Raw genomic sequence first — 23,826 nt, forward strand, 5'->3', positions numbered from 1 at the left:
TGTTCCCGTCTAACTTGTCTTATTACAACTACATTTTTGTTCGTCCACCCACTGTAAAGCACTGCTGAATTTGATGGCGCTATATAAATAACATCATAATAATAATCAGCATGAGGTTGGTTACTGGTTTGCTTATTGAGGCTTGGTAGTGCTTGGGAAGCAAAAAACAAAATGGTTATGGTGGGGAAAGGGAGGCAGCCACCTCCCCTACTTCAGCCACTGTAGGCCTCAGTACTCGCTTTAGTAATTCCGTGGGTAGAGACATCTTGAGTTTCACCACCGTGATTACGGTGGTTTCCCCTTTCATGGGGTATCCGAGATGCGGCAGATTATGCCTTACAATCGCAGTTAAGTAGGCAGTTTCAACACAAAATGTGGGAGCTGGATCGACTTGCTTCCGCTCTGCTCAGAGGTCAGGCCCCACCCCTCTTCCTAACTGTGTTTTGATAATATACCGTAAATATGTTCGTATCAAGATACACTTGAAATGAAAGAATACAAAGATTATATAAACAAATAAAGTAATTCAAAACTATATACACATAATTGCATAAATAATGTGGCCATTTCGAATAACCTGGGTTGCCTACTTTTTCAAATGGTATGCCACGATGGGTGTACATTTCATTCCTGGGCTGCCATACGGTCCCATAGACAACATAGGCCCAGCAAATCAATCTTGCAAATTTTAGTGTGTAAAAACGGTTGTTGGGGAAAGCCTTATATTTAGCCTTGTAACTTTCTAAAACCCCTTCAAATCTGTACATATGTATAACTTACACATGTGTGTGTTCAGCGATGTCTCACTAGTACTATAGTACTATAGTACTCGTGAGACATCGCTGAACACAAATATGTGTATTTTATTTCAGTAACAGCTAACCCTATTATGACATTCACAGTTAAAATATTATGCAGAACTTGAAATATAACAACATTCCTTAATTTCTCAAATTGTTTTAGATTTTATTCATATTAAATTATGTTTCATATATGAATATTAGATGTGAAATAAAATGAAACCCTGTTTCTCCGGAACAAAATGATATGTATTAAGTGTGAGTGCACTGAATATGAAAGAGGTGAATTATGGATGAACAGACTTATAGCGCAAAATCAAAGTTTTGTTTTAATTAGAACGTGTAGAATTGCCTCCGTCCTTAAGGGATTAAATATTTTTCAAAATCTGAAATTATTTTAAAGATTCATCCAAATATTTTAAAAAATATTCCAAATTATTTAAAAACCTATCCAAAAATATTAGATTTGGCTCATTATCATTTAAGTTTACAGGTTATAAATGCTCCAGCAACGTGATTATATTATACTAATTTGTTGCGCTTCAGCACAAATATAGGAATAAAAATGTGTAAATCTTTTTGTCGGTAAAACCATTGACACTTGTTGTGCAGCAGTAATAGGTGCAGGAATTCTCACATCTGAAGAATGACTGCTTAGAAAGTAATTTCCATGCAGTACGACTGCATTTTTCATACCTCTTGATACATTTAGTGCAAGTGGAGCTCCACCTGGTGGATACACTATGAAACTACGTCTCCATTCGCTTTATCTTTTTCTGTTAGTGGCTTTTGTCAGTTCTCTTCTAAGGACAAACTAATATAAGAAAACAGATTTGACAAACTTTGCCATTTCTTAGATACAGGGTAGTCACTAAAGTGGGAATTGCAGATAACTCAAAGTGAATTTCAAATTCAATGTCAAAATAGCTTAACCAGAAAAATTCTGCTAGTCACCTAAGCTGTCAGTTCGACTGCTTTGTCCTTTCATTTAAAATTCACTTTAGGTTCTCTGCAATTCGAACTTTAGTGAATAACTGTAATAGACAGTTGTAGCATATCATGGAGCATGCAAAGGTATGTGTTAAGGTGTGAGTTGCTAGTATTTATATATGCCTACTATGTACTGTTTAAAAAGACAGATGATGAGGATTACCCTTCCTCTATTATGTGGGGATTTCCTCCACAGTTTTCACTATACCAACCATGTATTTTAAAGGAGATGTTTAACAAAAATCTAAACAAGTGGAACAAATTGTTCATATTATGTTATTCACTGTATTAGAAAAAAAAGCAAACAAAATCTGTGCTAATACATAATACGAAAAACAGAAAACACTGGAGCGTTATTTTCAATGTGCAGTAGTGTATAGTGTTAAACAAATATCACTCATCTTTAGGGATGCACCGAAATTTCGGCTGCCGAAATTTTCAGCCGAAAATGAACCTATCCAATTTCGGCCCAAAACTGGTCAAATCTGCAAAAATAGGGCAGACAGTGACTTGCCAGGTCCTTGGTCCATGACCGAGGACCCATCATTGGGAGTGGGCCTGGCGGCTTGCCCTGTATGCCGCTGGATGTGAGGCCCCTTTCGTCTGCAGCTCGGCTCGGTGTGAGCTGCAGACTGTGCTGTATCTCGCGATCTCTGGCCAATCAGAGTATTGCCGTGAGTTACCACGGCAACAATCTGACTTCTGGATATCGCGAGATACAACACAGTCTGCAGCTCACACGCGTTGGACCTGCAGAATGGAGAGACCACTGGACCACCAGGGGAAAAAAAGGTATTTCTAACACCCTCCCTCACTGTCACCAGTCTCCCCCTCCATCAGGCACCCCCTCTCTTACTATGTCACCCCCTCACTCTGCCACCACTCACCCCCTTCCTCCCATGCTCTGTCACCTGCAACTACCTCCCTCCCTCACTCTGCCATCCCTATCCCACCCAAAGTTTGTATTTCAACATGCATTCCACCATATCCAAGGGTATTAGTCCCTCCTCTGTATCATATGTACTTTTTAAGAAATACTAATCTAAAGCTTTAAATATATCTACCTCTCAAACGAAGTATACCTATAAGATATAAAAAAAAAAGTTATAACACATGAAAACATAAACAAATTCATATCTTTACCTACTTATGTATTACAATACAATGGGATACATCTAGTTTTAAAATATAGTATTCATTAGTCATTTATCACACCATAGTACTAATAATATATACAAATATAAAAACATACCAATTATTATTTCTAAAATAAAATATTTTTACAAATTAAAAAAAGAATCACTTAAAAAAAAAAAATTGCTTACTAAGCCCATAAATCATTATTAAGCCCATATGGTGTAAGTGTATTTAGTTCTAAAATATATTCCATTTCTACCTTACCAATAAAATTATTAAAATCCCCTCCTCTCCGCATTCAAAAAATCCTGTTTACTCATTAAAAAGAGTAATTACTTTCTTTTTATTGTTGTATGTGTGACTATTTTACTAGAACATTTCTCATATTGCGGGCAACCACCCTATGTAGGAAAACAGGTTTATTCTGTAATTGTTTTGTAATATTGGATCCTGTAAAAAATAAATTGGCAAATGTTTTATAATAATCCCTCTAACTTTGCTATCAGAGGTAATAAAATAACAGATGACCTGAGCTTTTTTTCTCCCCCCTTCATTTTGCAACTTTACAATTCTTAACAAATTCTTTTCATTCTTTCTGATTTCCATTCTAGCTCTTTACAATTTCATTACAATTTATCTTCCTTGTAGCCCTGTACCAAAAAAAATAATAATTACATTTTCTGTGATTGTTCCTCAAAAACATGTCCATCTGTATAATTCCTTTTAATTCTTAAAAATCGCCCTTTAGAGGCATTTTCCAACAAAGGGAGAAAGTGACAATTATCTTTATCGATAAAACTATTGCATCCAGTAGCTTAATGTTTTTTGTGTTTTTTAATTTGATTATTTTCAACAAAAAATAAAAGATCAAAAAATACTACCTCCTCTTTGCTCCATGTACAATTTAATTTGATGCCTCAGTCATTGATATTTAAAAAAAAAAAAAATCTCCTCCGGGGGCAGGCCCCTCCGCCAGATACACAGAACAGAGCAGAGTCACATGTGCCCTATCTGAGGTAACGGATGCACCACCCCACCGCAAAGAGACCCCACTGCTCAAGAACCGAAAATCGCACCGCAGACATCCCCGAAAACCCCCACAACCTATCTCCCAACCCACCCGATCCCAGCATGACCTCACGACAAAAACTTAAGAGAAATGAACCTCGTACCAGCGATACTACCCCACACGAAGGAAGACACACACTACCACACAACCCACAACACATACACCCAACAGATTCACCCTGTACACGGAACCCAAATTCCAAGTTACACTTCACCCAAAACCCCCCTCCGACACACACGACGATTGGAAGCCCAAGTACAGGCACCTAAAAACCCTGCACACAAAAACCCATAGCAATGCACCTCCTGCTCAGCATCCAGCAGGTCAAACCCACCACAAACAAACAACAAGGACACATACACCAGGACGCCCAAAAGGGCAAGGGGTCAAGCCCTCTACATGACATGTGCACCCTAACAAAGGTTAACCTGTACGGAATTTCACGGTAATGTGTACAATAGGCTCAACATAGCTACGAAGAAAATTAACAAATGTACTTTTTGATGCCTCCCTTCCTTTCTGTAACCCCATTCCTTGTTTCACAAAAAATGAAATAAATAAAGAAATCAAAAAAAAAAAAATCCTTTAAGTTCCTGTTTTTTTCCTTTCCTTATAAAAATGACATTAATATAACGGCCATAGGTGACAATGTTCTGCTCCCAGGTATGATTGGTAGATATAAAAAAAGATTCCCAGTAAGCCATAAATATACATAGATGGGAGCGAACTTCATCCCCATAGCTGTTCCTTTAGTTTAAATAAAATATTATTGATTAAACAAACAAAAAAAAAAGTATCTAAGATTAATTTAATACGTTTTATTATAAAATTAATTTGTGGGTCCAGAAATTTTATAAAATTATTTCAAAATTATAAAACTGCCTCAAATTCTCATATATGTGGGATATTACTGTATAAAGCAGTTACATCACATGTAACTAAAAAAAAATCATTATTCTATTTAAATTTATCTAAAATATTTAAAATTGCAGTAGTATCTTTAATGTATGAGGTAGTTTTTTTTGTACAAGAGGTTGCAAGTGAACATCGATATAGTCTGATAATCTATGGGATATTGAGTCGATCCCTGCTACCATAAGTCTCTCTGGAGGGTTATTTGTATTCTTGTGTACTTTCGGGAGAAAATAGAGCACTGATTTTTGGATGCTTTATACACAAGTATTCAAATTTATTTTTGCTTAAGAAATTGGATTAACCAAGAATATTTTAAAGTTTTAAACATTCTTTCTGATCTGCTTCTATTGGATTTGTTTTTTTACATTTTCTTATAGGTGTCTTTATCATTTAGAATTTTGTTTGCTTCATAATAATAAAATTCTTTCAATAGAAGGACTATTTTTCTGACATATGGCAGTACGTACGTGTTGTGCTTCCTAATTGGGACAAGCATCTGCAAGATAGGAATTAAGAAAAGCCCTATAAAGGGCTTCCCCCGGCAAACCCACCTCAGTTCTTCCTTGTCCCAGCATGGGACGGATCAGGCATCTGTTGGAGGTGAGGCACACTGGTTAATACCTTGGGGGATGCGTCCCGATTGCTGTCCGGGTGGCAGGCTGAGCGTCCAGGCTCCTTCCGTGGAGGTACGGAGCTTCAACACCAGGATCATTGTATGCCAAGTAAGTACCGGGGTTGGGAAGAAAGCATGGCCCGGGAACGCAGTGAGTACATGGCAGGCCTTGCGCTCAGCGGTGAAAAGCACGCCCGGGCGGTGTCGCGTTCCACCGAAGTTGCGGTTGCGCTACTGCCCATGTGCAAACCAGAGCTTCCTGGAAACGGCCGAGTGCGGATCGCTGTGCAGTTACCTCTGGCAGCAGGACGCTTGTCAGAAGGGTTCCCCATGTCACCAGCCCCCCACACGGCTCAAAGGTTTTTAAGGTAAGATTGGCTAATCTTTACTTTGAAAATCTGTTGTGTTTGGAATAGAATAATTTAAGTTTTGCTTAATGGTCTGTATATGCAAATTGGAATGCCTCTTCCATAAACATGTTTTTCTTGTGGTATCTGTGCTATTCCCCTTCCTGATCGTACTGGGGTATATAATTGTAACCAAGGTGCTGCAATTTCTTTGGTAAAATTTAAGCAAAGACTATGCTATCATTCCTAGCCTGGCATCAAGATTATCAAGCTCAATCTTGGGATTCTTATGGAGAATCAAATAGTTTATCAGCTGCTGTGCCTGAGTTCAAAGAGGCAGATAGAAGAGAAGGCCTTTGGCTACATCTAATGTGGCTTCTGGCGTATGTTTGTCTACCTCTTATTGAGACATACCTGGTTCATCATATTGTGTTGAGTTGGTTCCCACCTGATGTACTAAGAAGGTTCATTGGGAATGAATCGATCATGGGGCAGGATAATCTGCTGAACTTTTATGAGGGTTCTCTGTTCCTCAGACCTCATGTCTTTCTTATATGCAGGAAATGGGAAAACTGTGTAACAAGCCTTTATTGGCCGGCGTTTAATATGTTTACCATCAAATGGAGTAAAAGTTACATCCCCAAGATACACTGGGAAACCAGAAAGTTCTGCATTTCTCTCCCCTAATCCCATAGGTGAAATAGCTGCTTTAAATACCCTGTGGTCAAGAAGGCCGAGACCTCTTACAGACGATCTTCCAGGCTGCTGAATTTTGGTATAAGGCTTTGCTGGCAAGTGCAGCGGTGCCCAGAACTTATAACTTTGATTACTATAGTTAATGGAGGTTATGGAAGTCTCCAGATAGCAGCTTTTAGGTTTACTGCTGTATTTGTGATTGCCACATACTTTTGTGATGGACATGACTAATACATTTTGAAATTGACAGCCAAAATCATGGGTTGATCTTCTGTTGCTCTTGTGTCCTTGTGGCTTATGCTCGGACTGCGAATCAGCATCCTTTTCGGTCCTCTATTTACTCCCATTAGGAAAATGGGTATCTTATAACCTATGTCAAAAACTAAAAAAGCTCTGTCTGTTTCTGATGCCAAGAAGGTTGGAGGCAGAATCCTGCATTTCTGGTCACTTAACATTCCCAGGATGCATTTGGGAACCAGTATATATCTAAATGTCTCTTCCCTGGCTTTTAAGGGGAATCTACTTACAATCACTGGTTTCTTTATCTAGTACAGAGGGCACCGCTTGCTCTTACGAGTCTGCCCAATTCATTATTCCTCGTTTATCTTAGCATTCTTCCGAACATCTGGTACTCTATTTACAGAAACAATGTCCCTGTTGGATACAAGGAGTTGGAGATATGGTTCTAGTGAACTACGAAGTTCATCAAGTTCCTCAGGAATCTCCTGGCTATCTAAGCTGGATCGTTCCTTTAGACCTGAATTTAAATTATTTGGTAAATCTCCTGAGGTTCAGAATTGAAACTGATGCTTCTGTAACTCTTATTCTGCAGAAAGGGAATTGCGTTGTGTAAATAGATCACAGCAATATATACCCACATATCCCTATTGCGGTCCCTCAAGATGTTTTTGGAAGATATCCATAAGTGGATTGAAGAGTATTCATTCAAGTACAAACACTCCCCTTTTGGACGGTCTTCTGCCCAGGAATAGTTGAGAGGTTTCTGGCTCCCATAACTCGAATTGTTACGGTTGTCCTTTAAGTATGTTCAGATAGCTAGCAGAACGCTACAGGATCACGGTTGGATACGGAGGCTATAAAAGTAATTTCTTCCTCCAGGAACACAGGATTTCTGGTGTTCGGATTAACCCTAATACGTTATCTCTGCATCTGACCACACTAAAAAGGAAAGGTCCAATTTCTACTAAAGCAAAATTTACTGCAACTGGGCAAAATCTAAAATATGGCTGCTACAGTGTAAAATTCACTGGGTCAAAAGTGTGGCGGTCTTGGATTTGTATCTCCTAGACTCTTTTCATGGAACATCGGTTTAACTGGTGGACAACGTCAAGTTTTTTTCCAACAAGTTTTACCTTTCAGCCTATAGAATGGGTAGTTCTCCATACATAAGGCATTTATCCAAGACTGGGGTGCTCCTCTAAATTTTGTAATGTGCCAGCATTTTTGGTCCAAAGAAAAATAAGTCCACTAATTTCAGAGCTCATAAGGCAGTTGTTCACTCCCCTCGCCGATTTAGAGCTTTGTTAATGGAGAGACTTAGTAGGATGCAGTCAGACCACAACTGTTTCTCTCACTTCGCCAGACAGGGTGGTGCCAGTGGCATAGTCTGTTTCAACTATGTACCAAACTGTGTACTGGGCTCAGGATCTCTGGGAGGTCCTCGCTCCATTCAACTTATGGGGTACCGACAATGGGTACCTACGACCCCAGCACGAGGGAGTGGGATGAAGAGAATGTCTATAGATCCTATAATGCTCACCATTCTAAAGGGATATTTGGAGGGCCCGGATAGACCTTATGACAAGGAGGGAGAACATGAAGATTCCCAGGTTTGCCTCCCTATACAGGACATTTCTCCGGGCTTGCGTTTTTCTCCTATACACTGATCCCAAGACTTCTTCAAAAGATATGAACAGACGAAGCAGTGGTTCTGTCAGTCTTTCCGTACTGGCCAAACACTAGCTGGTTTTCGGCCTTGTTGGAGATGATTTCCAAGTTTTTTGTTCTCCCTATCTCAAAAAAAACTTTTAGAAGACAGGATGGGCGTCTGTAAGTGTTTAATAGGCGGCAGGGCAACTGCATAGTGGATCCTTCATCTTCTGAGTTCTTATAACGCAGAATCCAATTGTTGCGTCTAATCTACTAGTCGTTCCGCCTCTAACTTGTACATAAGGAGTCGGTTAGAGTTTCTACATTACTGTAAGGAACATCATTGTCTTCTAGTTCATTTTCCGTTGGTTCAGAGTTACACTTCCTTCATGATATTTCCACAAGTTGGGCGTTTCCATGTTAAGACCAAATTGTATTCCAAAATAAGTTCTTTGTAGGAAAGGATTGGTCTTTGTATATGCTAGTTTGAAGTTTCTTTAACACAATAGGCTTCTTAGGCCACCCAGGAAGTTATGTTTTCCTCCTGGGATCTTTCTTCAATCTTTCAGGTCTCCTTGGACTTTGGAGGTGGTTCATTTTTAAGATTCTAAAGCTGCAACAGCATTCTTAGTGGCCATTACCTCTGCCAAGAGAGTGAACCAGATCACCTGTGTGTCATCTTCTAAGGAAGGTTTAATGAGAATGAAGCCTTTCGTAATTATATTTCTTGTTGTTTGGTCTATCAAAATGTCTTGCGCTTCAGTAGTTTTGCTACTCCAGCTTCTCTCTCAGCACATTCCACAAAAGCAATGGCCACCCACGTCATGGGCAGAGAAAGCTCTTGCTTCACCCAGAAGGCTGCTTCTTGGTCATCTTTTAGCACTTTTGTCAGGCATTTCAGGCTAGAGGTACTCTCTTCCTCTAAAATAGCGTTGGGGCATAAGGTACTACAAGCTGTTGAGGCATAAGGCCCACCCAATTGGGGATCTTGCTATATCCCATACGTATAGCCACCATATGTCAGAAAAAAAAAAATTTTACTCACCATAAATTATTTTTTTCTTAATATGGTGGCAGTACAAATCTCTCTCCCTTTCAATTACAAATTTTGCTTGCGGTGTGGGTGCTTATTCTTGCTACAACTGAGGTGGGTTTGCCGGGTAAGCCCATTATAGGGTAAAGGGGGAGGAACTTTTCTTAATTTCCATCTTGCAGATCCTTGTCCCAATTAGGAAGCACAACCCATACGTACTGCCACCATATTAAGAAAAAAATTATTTACGGTGAGTAAAAAATTCTGTTCCCTCCCCTCCCCCAGTTTATCTAATTCTTTCAGAGCTTTTTCCTCTTTATAGTTACATTTTCTTTGAAACTGTAGTAATGACGGAAATAAAAAACATTTAAAATAAAGACAAATTCAAAGGAAGTAATTTTGATCTGAGATCATATTACAAGGGAAAAAGTGGATTTTCTTTGAGGTTAGTTTATTTGAACTGAGAATTATTAGTTTCTCTTTCTATTGGATTTTTTTAAAAAAATATTTATTTCAACAAAGGTTTCTCCGAAATGTATTTAAATCGACCTACAATTGAAAATGATTAAGATGATGTCTGTAAGTGTTTTCCACCTCTCGTACCTCTCCTACCTCACCTTCTGAAGATCTTCTCCTTTTTGTATGTACTAGTGACCATTCTATATTCATTTTGTTCCGTTCCCTTGTATGGCATTTCCCAAAAAATCTTTTTCTGTATTTTCTAAAATTTTATTCTTTATAAAAGGACTGTAATTAGTACTGCAAAATCAATATAAAGTATATACTATTTTAAATATATCCAGTCTTCATATACTTTGCAAAGGGTGGTATGGTCCCTTACCATGCAATGCTAAAGTAATGAACCATTTTACATAAAAAGGTTCTTCACTTGTCAGTATACTACAGTTATTTATCTCATCTCCCATTGTTGTAAATGCAGTTTTATGTCTTCTGAGTTGCCTTCATTAAAGTATTACAAGCAATAAAAAGAGTCTGCCCATCTTTACATAAGGGAGGGGTCACTTTTTACAGACCCAAAAGGATTTCAATACTAGAGATAGGTGGATTAGCTCTTATATTCTGAGTGCTCTATTAGTATTTAAGTTTTTAGTTTTTTATAAAAGTTTTTCATTATTGTACACCATTTGTATTTTATAGGCACATACATTTAATTGCTTTTTTTTACACAGGTAGTATTTTTTAGGCTCCAAAAACATAATACTGCCTTTTTGTGATTGCTATGTTAGAATGAGTGAATACTAATTATATTTAAACCTCTAAAATGATAACTGCTACCATGCTTGAGATTGAAGATTTTCTACTTTTAGTGATCATTTTCATATGTACATTTATCATATATACACATGATATCTTACTGATATAATATGTGGGTTTTTTGTTTTGTGAATTTATGTATTATTATTATTTTTTTTTTTTTTTTGCTGGCTGCACATGATACCAAAAAAATAATAATTACATTTTACTTTTTGATTAGAGTGAGAGAATATCTTGCACAGTCAACATATATCGCTCATCATAAAAGATAAGATAATCATATATACAGGATAGTTTTGTTTTTGTTTTGTTTTATAACTTTGAATAAAAAAAAAATGGGAACTGAATGACCCTTTGTATTTATTTCAAGTTCACTAACTTTCTAACTATGTAACCTGCAGCTAAGTTCCCCAGTCTGCAGAGTAAAATGCGTGTGGTTCTTCGTGTGGAGGTGGAAGCTGTGAAGTTCCTGAAGGAGGAGCCACACCGCCTAGACGGGCTGCTGAAGAGATGCAAAGCTGTCACTGACACCTTGGCTCAGATTCGCAAGTTAGTGTAACATTTGCAACTTAACCTGTCACAGTGAAATCATTTATTTTACTCAGAACACCCAGCTATTTTCATATAACACCCATCTTTTGTCTTACCCTACAGATATGTCCTTTACTCACCTGATCTCTTTACGGTTTACTCGATTTGGCACTGTCTGTTTTATTTTCCTTTGTTGTAACTTTCCTCTTAACGTTTCTCCTCCCTTCAAGGTTTTCTTTAAACCTCCCTCTGTTATATTGTATAATCATATCCAACTACTTACTCCTAATCCAAACATATTTCTGATGTTTCATGTTATATTAGGAGATAATCCAGACGGTGCTGGACTTATCACATTGGCTGATCAGAATTAGAATACTCTCCCAGGTAGTGCCCTACACTGCAGTGCTTAGCTCAGGAGAGCTAATGGGTGCTTGTAGCCGTGAGTGGCGCCCAGTGGTCTCCAGGTGAGAAGTCAAACTGTTATCAAACGGTGTGACTTCTTACTCCTTGCACCATGGCCTGGCAGCCTGCTGTAGTGTTTATGGGGCACAAGGGTCTCCTTTAAAATGTTTTTTGCTATTCTTAAGTATCATATTAATTTAGAATATTATATTGTTCCTTATAAGCATGTTTCCACCAGCCACAAGATGTTGAGGACACATTTAATATGCTCAGTGTTTGCCACCTGAGGATTGCAGGTGGGACTTTATGATTGGCATTACAATTCTTTTCATATAAGCAATGCAAAAGAATGCCACAATACAGCTATAATAGGTTGCTAGAATACAGGAACTGCAGACAGTGAAGTTCTATAAGAGTATTCCAGTCCTGCCTTAAAAAAGCATCCGTTTCTACCTTGTACATGAACATAAATAGGGCACTGAGAGGATTGTGGCCTCCCTATGCTATAGCTAAGATCCAAGATAGTGTTTGGGGAGAAATGAGCAGTCGACCATTTCAAATGCAGCATAGAAGGCTGATATAATAGAACTAATTAGTGATCATACTGTCCAAATGAACAAGAAACGTGCTATCTTCAAGGATTTTTTGAAAAGAATGAATATTGGAGAGGATCAAGAAAAAAAAATAGAGGGAATTAGTGTGAGAGCATCATTTTATTTAATGTTTTGAGAAAATAATATAAAGATGGGCTAAATAGGTAGATTTGTTGGAAGGTAATATACACTGACCCAGCACAACATTAAAACCACCTGCCTAATATTGTGTAGGTCTCCTTCGTTCTGCCAAAACAGCTCTGATGTGTCGAGGCATGGACTCCACAAGATCTCTGAATGTGTTCTCCATTGATCAGATTTGCTGTGCTAGCACATCCCACAGGTTCTCAATCTGTGAGATCTGGGGAATTAGGAAAGCCAAGGTAACACTTTGAACTCTTTGTTATGTTCATCAAACCATTCCCAAACAATTTTTGCAGTGTGGAAGAGTGTGTTATCAAGCTGAAAAGGCCTCTGCCATCAGTGAACACCATTGCCACAAGGGGTGTACATGGTCTGCAAAAGGTGGAACGTGTCAAAGTAAAGTCCACATGAATGCTAGGACCCTAGATTTTCCAGCAGTACATTGTCCAGTGCATAATACTGCCTCTCCACCAGCCTGCATGGGCACTCTGACCGGAGTGCGTCAGCGCAGCCCCATAGACGGCAAACTGCGATGCAATGTGTATTCGAACACGTTTCTATCATGATCAGCATTACATTTGAAACAATTTGAGCTACAATAGTTCTTCTGTATGAACGGACCAAACAGGCAAGCCTTCACTTCCCATGTGAATCAATGAGCCTTGGGCACCCATGACCCTTATGCCACTTCACCGGTTGTCCTTCCTTACACCACTATTGTTGGGTACTAACCACTGCATACTGGGAACACCACACAAGACTAGCCGTTTTGCAGATGCTCTGACCCAGTCGTCCAGCCCTCAACATATATTTTATCAGTCATTCACATCTTTTTGCTTGCCCATTTTTCCTGCTTTCATAACACATGAAATTCAAGAGCTGAATGTTCACTTGCTGCCTAATATGGATGTTAACAGGTAACACTGTAACTATAAAATAAATATTCACTGCCTCTGTCAGTGGTTTTAATGTTGTGTCTGAGCAGTGTAGGTCAATGTCTGATATATTATATAGTTGGCTTGGATCAAAAGGAAATGCTTCTTGGGGGAAAAAACTACAGTGGCATCATCTCAACAGGAGATAAGTATCTGTCTATGTATCTTGTCTTATAGCACTTGCTGTTGCAGTTTAGAAGTGATATCCTAATATTCGCCTTTTATTTACTGCATCCTGAAGACATTGAGCTCTTGCTGTCCCTAACTGGTGGGATTAATTAAACAATATCTATTAAAGACCACCTGAAAAGGAAAATCAGGTTAATAGATTGCCTTCTCAGGAGCATCTGGGATGAATATTGGCTCACTGAGCTTACATAGGAAATCTTTCCAGATCATTTACAGAACGCTCCACCCCTAAGGGCATTCCAGATCTACCCAGCAAGCCTTCTTTGGACACGAGAAACAGGAGCCTTCTGTTAGATAATCATTATGGACTTTAGTTGAGATACAGCTCTGTAGTCGCAGTTACCAAGGAGTCTGGATTATCCCCCCATTCTTATGTAAGAAACTCCAGTATCCTGAAAATTAACTAACATATTCAAAGCTTGTCTGCAATTTACACCATTTAATAAAACTCTGAAAATCTCCCATAACGCTGTTAACCTTGTTTCACGTGATGCTCTATGTTTTTTATTTTCTGTTAGGATGTAGCAAGTGACATCATAATCCAGTTTAGACTAGACAAAGCACAGTAAATAGTGCAGATGAGGAGAATAAATGAAAGCATTTTTATTTTCCCTCTTTACTGTATGCTTGCGCTATGCTGACTGCCAGGTGTCTAGGACAGAACTTCTAACAATAATTGTCGGGGAGCTAAGATGGAGGTGCCCAGTCACAGGATAAGAAGGAGTGGAGTTCCACAGTTACATATTGTTCCTATTTAATATCAAATTATATTATCCTTTTAAAGGGATACTTGAGACCCCCAAAGCACTTTAACTTGATGAAATGCTTTGTGTGTGAATAGTGTGTCTTCTCTTTTTCATTTTACAAACCGTACAGATTTCAGTAGAAATTGGCACTTCTTTAACATGTGTGACATGTCATGATTCCCTTTTATTCCAGAAGTTTGGTCCTTAAGGGGTTAAAATGGTTACACCACCCTGCCCCCATTTGGCTTTCAAGCAAACAACTGCTCCTGTTACTTTTTGTTTGGTTAGCTCAATGCAGCTAAACCCAAGAGGCAGTAATTAGACACAGTGTCTGCCTTGCAAGCTCTTTTTATTGAGCTGCATTGGGAAGTCTGTGATTGGACAGACACAGAATGTCTGGGCAGGTTTAGAAGGGAAGGGATTGCAAGGCTGCAGAGAAGATATCTGTAGCTTTTGCAAAACATTTAGATATAAAAGGAATACAAAAATGCATAATTAACAGCCTAAATAACAACATAGTATTTAACCAGGAAAGGTACATTCAGATTGCTGAGGTCTCCAAGTATGTCCTCTTCATTTGGGGTATATCTACTAAACAGTGATTTGATTTTTGTTTTATTTGGGCGGTGCAGTTTTCCAGACAAAGTACAACAATTAAAAAAACAAAACATGTTTATAACTTTTGCAAATTATCTGTTCCTGCAACAAGACCTTCATCTCGCTATGATGCAAAAATTAAAAGCATGGAGGAAATGTTAACTGCTAAACCACTACAGCAAGAACTATCTGCATACATACAAAACCACACAACAGAACTATTCATTATCCGCACTATAAAGAGCTATCATTATTCACATAACAAGCATATACGTATGTTAGTAGCTTTCTTAGCCATACAGCCCATCGGCCCTTGTTGTAAAACGAAATCTTTAAGTGGCAACGCTATGTGCCATAAGCTTCAGTAAGACAAACTCTACTCTACTGGTAACTAGGACAGCAAGATCTCCGTTTTGCAGGAAATTGCAACCTTCAAGACTCAGGGAAGTCCTAAATTGGCCTTAAATTGGTGCTGTGGATGTAAAATAAGTTTCGTTCACAGGGCTTTACTTGGTAACCATGGTTACATCCGTGACTTACACACAGATCCCCTACATATAGACTGCAGCAAGAGAGAGGGTGTATTCCATTGAGTCAGAATTTAGTGTCAGTAATTAGGATGAAGGACATGGACTTAAAGAGATCATGAATTGCTATAAATTTGTTACAGAAAGAGCGTGCATTCCAGCGGGAAATTGAGAAGGGAGCTTGACATACTGGCTGACACACTACAGAGGTGAGGACTTTATCTTTGCGGGTCTTAGTGAGAATTTGGAAAGGGATGATTCTAGTGCAGGGTGGCATGTAATGATGGCCATAATTTGGAAAGTATTTTCGGAATCCGAATGCGGTACTGGAATATATGTCCACATTTTTACAGAATATGCGGAAGATTGTACTCTTCTGACAGTATAAAGATAAAGGTTCGTTTGTGCCATTCTTCTCGCGCAAAATGATTGTTCTCCATTAATTAAAATATCTTATTGAGACTTATCTTATTGTTACAAAGCAAGCTAGCGTTTAGGAATAAAACAATAGGTATTCGATAAATAGATATTTGGAACTTAACAATTTCCAAACTGCATATTGTATTACAATATTACCCTAATTGCAGATAAATAGGAAATATAACATAGAATCCACTGGTTTAAAAGAGGGACTGCCACTTCTCTGAATTGTACACAATGGAATAAAAATATAAACAATCATCTGTAACTTTATTTGATTTTGGAGCGCTCTGATATTTAAAAATTTTATGCAACTTAGAGTTGGTAGGAATTATTTATAATGCTGCTAACACACTCAATGTGTTGTACCCCCAAGACACAAATCAAAATAAGAAAGTATATAAATAAGAGCGGAGCAGTATAATAAAATGAACTAAACGTTACCCAAGACCAAGTATAAATTGTGAAAAGTTTGAGAATATTGTAGTACTATTCAATAGTCAGTAGATGGCCCCAAGTTGACACATCTCACAGCACATGTAACGAAAATGCATAAATACACATAGTAGTGCAGATTGTTTTAAATGAGAAATGCTTATATCATCATCATTAATGTACCAAAATTCCCATAAAATGCCACTAATAATTATGTTAAGGAAATCAGGTATCTGTCATATAATGATAAAGCGCTGTCATAGGCAAAGTGCAAAAAATGTATTAAAAACTCAGTGATAGTAAAAAATAAACAGACTGTCTCTTACAAGAGTACGTGGTGAGTAGGCTCGGCATACGCCGTTACTCACTGCCAAGCTTTGTAATGTATCTGGTTGTGGAGTTGGAGACACTGGTTCTGGATAGCTGTAACGTCCGGAATGTAGTGATCCGGCTTCAGTGCAGCCTAAACGATGTGAGCGTGGTACTTCCAAGCTCCTGCAGTCTCAGCCCTCTTTGAAGTCAACGCCTATCAGGAATAAGAATTACCTCCCTTCAGACCTTTAAATACCCTGTTTGAAGATGGCGAGGACAACATCTTATCCTGAGGAAGACAGACAGGAGAAACGCGTTGGCGTCAATAAAGGAGATGGTGACTACAGGAGCTCGGAAGTACCACGCTCATATTCATAACCAGTGTCTCCAACTCCACAACCAGATACATTACAAAGCTTGGCAGTGAGTAACGGTGTATGCTGAGCCCACTCACCACGTACTCTTGTAAGAGACAGTCTGTTTATTTTTTACTATCACTGAGTTTTTAATACATTTTTTGCACTTTGCCTATGACAGAGCTTTATCATTATGTGACAGATACCTGATTTCCTTAACATAATTAATATGGGATTTTATGGGAATTTTGGTACATTAATGATGATGATATTAGCATTTCTCATTTAAAACAATCTGCACTACTATGTGTATTTATGCATTTTCTTTACATGTGCTCTGATATGTGTCAACTTGGGGCCATTTACTGACTATTTAGTAGTACTACAATATTCTCAAACTTTCACAATTTTTACTTGGTCTTGGGTTTATCACCTAAACGTTTAGTTCATTTTATTATACTCCCTCGTTCTTATTTATATACTTTGTTTCATCTGTAACTTTAGTTAGTTTTTAGGAGATGCTCTGTCTCCTTTTCATATATTTAAGATTTAGCAAATAATCTCCATTTCATACAAGACAAAGTCGGGACTACCATAGCAAATGAAGACAAGAGTAAGAACATTGCACCATTTCTCATCGTATCTATGAGTTTAATGTGACTGCCAGGTGCACAGGACAGGGCATGTAACAATGATTGACAGGGAGCTAAGATTGAGGCACCCAGTTGCATGATAAAGACGTGTCGATTTCTACATTTATTTTGATATCACACCTCACAAATCTATTTCTTAATAATAAAGGGGAATGAACACTTCACAGAATTTGTTATATTATTTTTATCTAGACCTGTATTTAACAAATTTATTTTAATTATTGTAATAAGTCCTGTCCTTTACATTTGGCAGTCAATATAGAAAAAGCATATTGAGACGAGAGTAATTAAACAAGATGCCTTCTTCTTCAATATTTAATTTTGTCGACTAACAATTTTAGTCAGATTTTAATTGACTAAAACTAAATCCAATTATATGGCTAAAATACAACTGAAACTAAACTGGCTTTTTAGTCATGAGACTATGACTAAAACTAGATTAAAATTTGCCGCCATTATTAACTCTGGTCCTAACAGAATTAAGCTTTAACAATTTTTTTTTTCCCGGGAGATACTCGGTTTTAATTTTTACACAAGTTATAGGTGATTTTCAATGTTTTACTCAGTGGTGGAAATTTCAGAAAAGCGAGTGAGGGAAAGCATCAGAACTGGCAGTTCTCTTGGTACACAACGTTCCGGGTACCAATTTCAATAAAAACAAAAAACCCTGACAGATAAAGGCAAATGTAGACGCATAATCAGCTTCTGCGTAAGCCCCCTAGCGCACAATAACCTGAAATGGAAAATGCGTCTTCCGCGCAAGCCTATATCAAAACGCAATGCTTAATGGAATACATGGCTTCTGCGCAAGCCACCAACTGCAATGCAAGAATAACGTTATGATATACTGTCAGAGACAAAATAAAGAATAAAAACAAAAAAAAGAAGTGGCAGTTCTCATTTAAAGAATGTTTCAACTAAATCCAGAGACAGGGTTATGTTAATAGACACAAATCTAGGATGCTTACTGTGTGTACACACACAGTAAACTGCATTGTATTCTAGACTCTAGGACGAAGACCTCTGAATAAAACCTGTGCTTTTGCTGTGTGTGTGTGGAATTGAGCATGACCCGTGGCACATTTCAGGTTTGTTTGTTTGTTTGGTTTGGTTTGGTTTTTGTTTGCTATATGTATAATTCATTTAGTTGTTCCTACCCTAGTAGATCATTGCTCTATTAAAAGACGATTATTTCCTGCAAATTTTCATATAATAAAAAACCTTTCCAAGTTTTACGTTAATTGTACAACCTAAGGCTCATTATCTATGCATTATATAAATAGTGCACAAAAGCACAGGAAACCAAAAATAAATACAAGTTAAAGGGTTACTCCAACCAAAAAAACTTGGCAAGCCTGTCCTATAGGCAGTACTATATTACCATAAGTCATTTGTGTTCCTTTATCTGTTTAGATTTACTGGCCTCACAAAAAAAAAAAAAAAAACTTAAAGCGCAATTAAACTAACATAGATTCCAGCACAAGACAGATTTCTCACCATGGCTTGATCCTTCTACTGTAAAGTCTTCAAAATCAATGACTTGTTCTATATGTGACTGAATTGCACATGTTCTGGCCTAAGGTAGCATTATGAATAGAATGCCAGCAATCAGAAGATATAAAAAAAAAAGTTCTAAATATCCTTCTCACCACATTGTCTTTCTATTAGTTTGTTTTCATGTTGCAGAGATTATTTTCTTTCCACAGATAATGCTGCAGATATCATCCAGTCCTGTTATCCCATCCCTAAATGTGAACTGTCTAATTTTGAATTTTGCTTGTTGTAAATGCTGTAAAGTACATTACTTTAATGAGATGAAATTGGTATACTCACTGAAGCAAGGGTTGGCAACTTTCTGCACGCCAGATGTTGTGGACTACATCTCCCAAAATGCTCTTACAGCCACAATGCAAGCCTAGCATCAGAGGAGATGTAGACCACAACATTTCAAGTGCGGAAGGTTGGCAACCCCTGCATTAAAGTGTCTATTTAAATGGGAACCATGCCATTCCAAGTGAAACTCCATAACGAATTGCTGCTGAGAGGGTCAGTCCTACTTTTTATTTTGGTTCTAAAATGATTTCAGTTGGCCATCAAGTAAGACTGTAAGCAGCTACTATTTGAAAAACATTCACATATATATACTAAATAGGTGGAAACGAAGAGGAATGTGCATACGTTGATTTGAACAATTGAACCAGTGGACAAACAAGATATGTAAACCATTAATCACAAACCAGTTGCAGATTATATTCAAGATTCCAGTTTGCGGTCCACCACAGGCATATAGTGGAAGGAAAGAAAAAGTGTCGTTGTTTGTTAGTGGTTCATTTAGGAAATACCCTGTTGGCTATCCCGATGCAACGGAGTTAATCAGCCGCAATCCTGCATTCGGATTTCAGATTCCATTCGTCATAAAAGTAGCTTTGTAAACGAGGTGATGAATTAATTAGGGCCATTTTTTGTTGAGTATTGTTTTATTTTTCATTGGCTCGTGCATTAAATTGTTTCTTTTCTATCAACACACACCTTTAGCTTTTCCGCATTACCGCAGTTATCATAAATCTGTATATTAAAGTCATAGTTGTTATACATTAAAATAATACTAGCATGAGAACATCTAAATATGCACTTCTGACAAGTCATGGGTTAAATAATGGTGTAGCCATTAATGAAACATGGCTGCAGAAAAACATTCATTTGTAAAATTGCAACGAAATTCACCTATAACTTGGCAATCTTTCCATAAAACCATTTTTTTTAGCTTGCCACCCTCTTCTGCCCTTTCCTATGTTATATATTTTCTCCACATGCGTTAGCTTAGACTCCTACACTTCCCAGAAAATGTCAGTATGATATTGCCCTAATCTTCTTGTATTACTTTCCTCCAATCTTGAAAACCACTCTAAAGGAACCCCTTCTCCATTATTTTCACCATTCTCTCTCCTGCGCACATGCAAATTGGCCTGCTTTTTAATCAGTATATGTCCTGCTCTACAATTCTTTTGTTCTTCTCACCTATTTCTTTCTCTAGACAAGTAGACGAAGGGGTTTGGAATACACCAGAGAACCTCAATAATCCTTCTTCCAAACAAACATCTGATGGCGAGTTCACAAAAAGTGCAGAGTTTGAGTTGCCTTCAAGCCCCCCAACTAACTTCCATCAGAGTGACACTCCAACGCAAAGTTGGGATGCATTGTGTCACAGTGATGCTTCCTCCCACAACAGTAATCCCACCCGTGGAGATATGGTTACAGTGAAGACTCAGACCGTCCCAGAGATGCAAAGCAAAAGAATGGGAGCAGAGAAATCTGTGTCCGTTGAGGTAAGAAGTGGGCTACAGTTAATGTACGCTATTGCAGATCTCTGTTCTGGTAACATACTTTATAGTTCTGTAGCTTGGAAAGTCTTCTCACATCAGAATAGTATTGTAGCTTAAAGTGGTATCACCCCTTCACAAGATGAAGTTAAATAATGTATAGAAAAATACACTGAAGTACCTTTTCTTTTTTTTTTTTTCTTTTTTTTACCAAGGCCACAGATGCTTGTATTTCTTGGTTACATGAGACTGTACCCCAGGCATATACAGGAGGCCATCAGTTACTACCGTCTTATCTGTTCTTAGCATACATTGTGTCGCATGACCTGACAAAGTAACAGGACATGTCTATCTTCCATTCTCGAGTGTAACATTCCCTAACAGTTTGTACTGTAGTCAACTCCTCCAGTCTTGTCCCTTCTTTTTCAGTCCAACTCTATGTTCAAGCTTTATCCCTACTTCCCAAGACCCCTTTCAACTATTATCATTTATTTGCAGCCTCATAGTCAGCTAGTGCACTTTTGTCTAAGGATAACAAATCTGGCACAAGAGAATCTTTCCAAATGGGTGCTGTGGTGTATTTAATTTTTTTTTTTACGATAATTTAAATGATTATTTAGCATACATCACATACATACATTAGAGCAAATACATTGATGTTGGAGTAACAAAGTGTATATATCAATAGAATGAATAAAATTAAGACGTTGAGAGGGAAAAAGAAGACTAAAATATCATGTACTTGAGTGTCTGTGTCGTTATCATCAGTGTTTTAAATGGTTTCACTTCTTTCCTGGGGTTTTTCCTGCTTCCACCACTTCCTATGGAAAGTCAGAAGCTCTCTACCTAAGCTAAGGCTAGAGCTCCAGGGCAGAGCTCGTTGGCTTGGAGCAATGATGTGATGCTCTCCGCCAATGAGTTATCCCTGCAATGTTAGTAGAGCTAACGGAAGCTGTGGTGCTTGTAGTGTTCCTTTAAGCCAAAAGCTATAAAAATGAACAAGAGATTTAAAATTGTTGCTAGTTTACATAAGTATCCTATTGCTTTCATTCAACTAAACCCCATATATTAACAATGGCCAATCTGATATCCGTACAAGGAGCTTTTTAAGCATTGGTAAATTGACAACTGTAAACACTGTTGGCAAGTGTAAAATGTGTCAACGCGTGCTTATAACCCCTCCACTCCCTCTTGGTCCAGGCTGCTGAACGGGACTGGGAGGAGAAACGTGCGGCACTCACTCAGTATACTGCCAAAGACATTAATCGTCTGCTAGAGGAGACCCAGGCCGAACTAATGAAGGCCATTCCAGACTTGGACTTTGCAGCCAAACACAAGGCCACTGGGAGTGCTGCATCTACCCCAGAGCACCGTGCTTGCAAACCACTGCCAGCACAGAAACTCAGCTCCAAGATAGATCCCAATGGAAGGAGGGGCTCAGGTAAGGGGATCAATGAGATGGTTCTACATTGCTATTTTTTTTTACTATTGACAATATTTGAAGTCTGAATATTTTAATAGTGTCAGGCCCTATTTGTAGAACCTCCAAGATTGTCTTGTTCTTTTCTTAACCTCCAGATGAGCTGACAGTGCCTAGATATCGGACTGAAAAGCCTTCTAAATCTCCTCCTCCACCTCCTCCTCGTCGAAGCTTTCCATCCTCACATGGACTCACTACAACTCGAACAGGAGAGGTGATTGTCACCAGCAAAAAGGATGCCACTTTCATTAAGGTTAGAATGCAGTGGATGCCATGAGTGATTGACGAAAAGGCATGGATATAAACAAATAGAGCCAGGAGAAGGCAGGACCATGTATCCAACCTGAGATTGCCCAGACCATATTACTATCCCCTTCTTGCTTTTAATTCCATCCTTATAATACCTGAATTTTATATGTCCCAGCTCCTATCTCAAGGAGATGTGGAAACGTTTATGGATGTCATGAGGAGTAGATATGAAAAGGGAATGGAAACACATAGTCAAAGTGGTAAAAATGAAAACCGAGGGCACATTAGAGAATTGGAAACGCAATACATAGGAGGCCGAAATAAGAAGGGTCCTAATTAATACTGCATTAATGGGTACTAATGTCCACTCTGAAATATGTTACTCTAGCACATTAGTGAACTAGATAAGAGCGAGCAGCACAGTAATAACCACTTTTGTCTAAACAACCTTGCTCTGACAAGTAAATCATATACTGCAGGGCTCAACAAATCATGGTGACCAGGAAATTTGTCCTGGCACCTGGGATTTGTGAGCCTCTTCAGCCCCCGAGGTGACCGGCTGACTGAGGGAGGCGGCCGGTTAATTGAGAAGTAAGGGAAGACTGGCTTATGGAGAGCTGTGAGAGGGAGGCATATGGCTGACAGAGGGAGTGGGGAGGTTTGCTCCTTTATTGCTAAGGGAGGGAGTGGGGCGGCAATCCCATGGAGAGCTAAGGGAGGCAGGCGGCTGACGAAGGGGGGTGGCCGGGTAATGGAGAGCATAGGGAGGTGGAAGGACAGATGACTTAATGCCGCGGCGAGTGAGCTGCAATCTCCCTGCTCTGCTCCATTGCTCAGCTTACAGTGATGCCGGGAGCCAGGTTATGACGTCACTCCGGCCCCGGCTCACTAAACAGTGCACGAGAGGGAGCCGAGTAGAGAATTGACAGCAGCCCCACTGGACCCCAGGGAAAGCCTATCTACTCCAGCTCTCCAGAGGTAAGGAGGCTGGGTGCATTTAAATAAATTAATTACTTGTGAGTGTGTGTGTGTCTGTATGTATGTGAGTGTGTTTGTGTGTCTGTATATCTGTGAGTGTCTTCCCTACAATCACATGGGAAAAGTGTTTTTAATCACCTTTGTTCCCCACGCCGTGCTGATGACGCTGCGGCCGGCCCCACCTCCATGGC

The 23,826-nt window shown here is 38.7% G+C and overlaps 1 protein-coding gene across 11 annotated transcripts in view; it reads left to right on the forward strand.

Annotated features, from left to right (window-relative positions):
- The window catches only part of SRCIN1 (SRC kinase signaling inhibitor 1), a 506,902-nt gene that overhangs the window by 454,511 nt on the left and 28,565 nt on the right, over positions 1-23,826 (forward strand). For 9 of the 11 annotated variants that reach the window (XM_063458818.1, XM_063458825.1, XM_063458827.1 and 6 more), the window contains 5 exons: positions 11,167-11,314; positions 15,576-15,641; positions 20,643-20,934; positions 22,129-22,369; positions 22,507-22,661. In XM_063458818.1, coding sequence (XP_063314888.1) covers positions 11,167-11,314; positions 15,576-15,641; positions 20,643-20,934; positions 22,129-22,369; positions 22,507-22,661 — 902 coding nt within the window. The remainder of the gene's footprint in view (positions 1-11,166; positions 11,315-15,575; positions 15,642-20,642; positions 20,935-22,128; positions 22,370-22,506; positions 22,662-23,826) is intronic. The other 2 variants (XM_063458820.1, XM_063458828.1) reach the window with 1 other exon arrangement.

The sequence above is a fragment of the Pelobates fuscus genome, chromosome 6, assembly GCF_036172605.1.
Source record: "Pelobates fuscus isolate aPelFus1 chromosome 6, aPelFus1.pri, whole genome shotgun sequence".
NCBI classification, from domain to species: Eukaryota; Metazoa; Chordata; class Amphibia; order Anura; family Pelobatidae; genus Pelobates; species Pelobates fuscus.